General features: G+C 37.3%; 1 protein-coding gene across 7 annotated transcripts in view; it reads right to left on the bottom strand.

Moving 5' to 3' along the window:
* Positions 1-959: 959 nt before the first annotated feature.
* The window catches only part of LOC127969570 (ankyrin-3), a 186,971-nt gene continuing 185,032 nt past the window's right edge, over positions 960-2,898 (bottom strand). For all 7 annotated transcript variants that reach the window (XM_052571630.1, XM_052571629.1, XM_052571623.1 and 4 more), the window contains 2 exons: positions 2,790-2,872; positions 960-2,215 (listed from right to left, as the gene is read on the bottom strand). In XM_052571630.1, the coding sequence (XP_052427590.1) occupies positions 2,807-2,872 (66 nt within the window). In that variant the 3' untranslated portion in view covers positions 960-2,215; positions 2,790-2,806. The remainder of the gene's footprint in view (positions 2,216-2,789; positions 2,873-2,898) is intronic.

Raw genomic sequence — 2,898 nt, 5'->3', positions numbered from 1 at the left:
AATACTACTGTAGCATGGGAGTCGTTACAGCGACCTCTAGCGATTTGATTCATTTGAGCGAATCGGTTCCTTTAAACGGTTCGCTCTGAAAATGGGCGGGGCTTAGAGCTGTTTAAAGAACTTACTGTATGTTTAGAATTCAAGGTATCATAATAAAGGTGTAAATTATTGTTTAGACAGCAGTCATGTGGTAGCTGTTAATTTTCACAGCGCGGATATGATTTAGCCTGCCAAAAAAAGTTGGACACCAGGGTCTGGTTTCGGTATGTTTGACATTTATAAATTTCATAATAAGTTACGTGAACTCAACTGAATGCAGCTATGTTGACCTTACGTTCAGCTAGGTAAGTTCATTATTACACTCTCATAATGTTCCAAACCCGTAAGACTTGTTTATCTTTGAAGAACAAGTTAAGATGTTTTTAATATTGTCTCAGCATTTTTGTGCTTACATTTAAAGCCCATGCAACCAAAAATGGCCAAAAAGTTAATAAATTCCAAGTATTCCGTCCAAGTGAACGAAAGCGGCTAGTTTGGAGTGAAGATTGTTTTGTATGATGAACCTTTATATCATGAGCTTATATGGAGGTCCTTAGAAGATGCATTTCATTTAGAATTTAATTAAGATATTAGAGCTGGTATGGAAAGTATGGAAAATGAAAGCTGGACTGTGCTTGCTTTAAGTAATCTTCAAAAGTGACATTTTATGGCATTTTAATCACATTTCCCCAGTTTTGGGTTACCTACCTACCTAAAGAAGAAGAAGAAAAAAAACTGGTAAAATTAATTGTGAGGAAAATGTGCTTAATTTAAATGCAAATAATGTCACAATAAGTATTAAACAATAGTCTTAAGTTCCTACTAATTTCTTTTGAATATGTCCTGAACATGACATTTAATCATGGGATTGCCCCCTTAAACGTTCCAGTGCTTAGTGCTGGACAAGAAAGAAAACACAGTGAGGGTTTGAACACAATTTATTATAAGCTTAAATAATTAATTTGATCATCCAGTGTATGTTTTTTTATTCCCATACATATTTTTGTTACCAGATCTATCATCCATGAATGCTTGGGTGATTTCTCAATGCACCAAAATCAAAGTAAAATTTCCCCCAAAACCACAACAGCCTTGAAAAGTAGTGATACACTGCTAGAATGATTATAAATGACAGGCTGACAGAAAGACTTCTATATCTTAGAGCCATTACACACGAGAACAGTTACAAGTTCATCACGCTAGTTGACGTGACGCGTACCGGTGAGTGTTCGGATTGCAGCTGTATCCTTAACTGCATAGGGACATGCCGCTGTGATGTGATGGGACACAGTGTATTTTAGTGAAGCTGAACAATGGGGTTGTGATACTGTCATCTTTCTAAAAAAATAAAAACATGTGAGCATTAGCAAGGCTGTGAGTGTATGCATACAGAACATCATTCCCCCTTCTCTTGTGTGTTATACTGTTTAGAAAAATTAAAATAAAGTGAATCACATGCATGAAAATATTAGTACTCTGAAGAAGTCTTTAAACAGAACTACAGCGGATCCAATGTTCATAACCACTGAAAACCGCAGTAGGTTTGAAAGAAACATCGGTTGTTAAAATCAAGCTGGCTGTTTTTCATTTACAAACATTTTTCTTGCTAGTAATTATACAAGTGCATGTGAAGTTACACCGAAGCGTTCCCTTAAAATTGGAATCAGAATTGGTAGTTCATTCCTACACACTTGCCAGTGCATTAACAATATTGTGAGCCACTTTTAAATGTATACAGTGTAATTTATGTACATCACAAGCTCCAACAGCATTTTACACCCCGACATCATGGGTCCGAGAAGGAATAAAATGTAAGGCGAGTGTAGAAGGTGATTCGAACGAGTCCCTCCTTTTCTGTCAATCTGCAGTATGTTTCGTGGCCTCTTTGGTCACGGAAGTGCTTGGGCACAGCCGTGGAGCGTCTCGTATCGGACGCCCCCAGTCGATCGAAACTTGGCACCAACAAAGTCCTCTCGACCGTTAGCCGTTCCGTGTTATTGACAGAAACAAGTTTTTTTTTGTTTTGTTTTTTCATGCTCATGCGAAATCAAAAGCCGTCTGGCTGAAAACCGTTTGTTTTTATGAAAGCTGCAGACACACGATCCTCATCCCCTGACCTCCTGCGCATTTCCAGTGATCCTCCTCGTAGGAAAATGATTTTGAAATGCTTTCAGATCTGAAACACAGTGAGATAAAGAAATATACCAAATTTATTTATTCATTTAAGAACACAGCACAGTCTTTCAATTGATAAACATCGGAGTTAAAAAATGCAAGAGTGCATTGAAAATCTGGTATTCAAAATGTAATTGGAAAAATTGGAAACTGGCTGCAGGGTTTCTAAAACAAAGATTATTATGATATTAAATATCTACATAATATTCATGATTCTGCACTGATTCTAAGCTAATATTAAATCTAAACAACAAAACTAAAACGAGTTGTGAAAGTCATTCCATGCTGACTTTAGATGCCCAGCCTTTGTGTAGGTTTACAATACAACACAAAAATGACCATTCAAACACCTTGTCCTGGTCTGGACACAAAAGCATGAGCAAAAGAACAATTGCTTGGGCTAATTTGCTGTGTTTGCATGCCATTAGTGGGGTGTGTTTCAACTGTACTGGAAAAAGTGCTGTTACAAAGCACATTTCTCTGGTGACTATTGTGTTGATGACTGTATACCAAAATGAATCTGCTTTTAACCCCCTGATCTAACACCGAACCAAGTTTTATGCATATGGACTTACCAAAATAAGCACAACTGTTACGATTGACCCATTTTCTCCCTTTGTCTTCCTTCCTTTTTTATGCCCTTCCCTCCTTCTCCAGGCTGAAACAACAAAAGCTTGTAGTTAG

This window comes from Carassius gibelio, chromosome B12 (assembly GCF_023724105.1).
Source record: "Carassius gibelio isolate Cgi1373 ecotype wild population from Czech Republic chromosome B12, carGib1.2-hapl.c, whole genome shotgun sequence".
Lineage (NCBI taxonomy): Eukaryota > Metazoa > Chordata > Actinopteri > Cypriniformes > Cyprinidae > Carassius > Carassius gibelio.
This window is presented reverse-complemented; position numbering and strand designations above follow the sequence as displayed.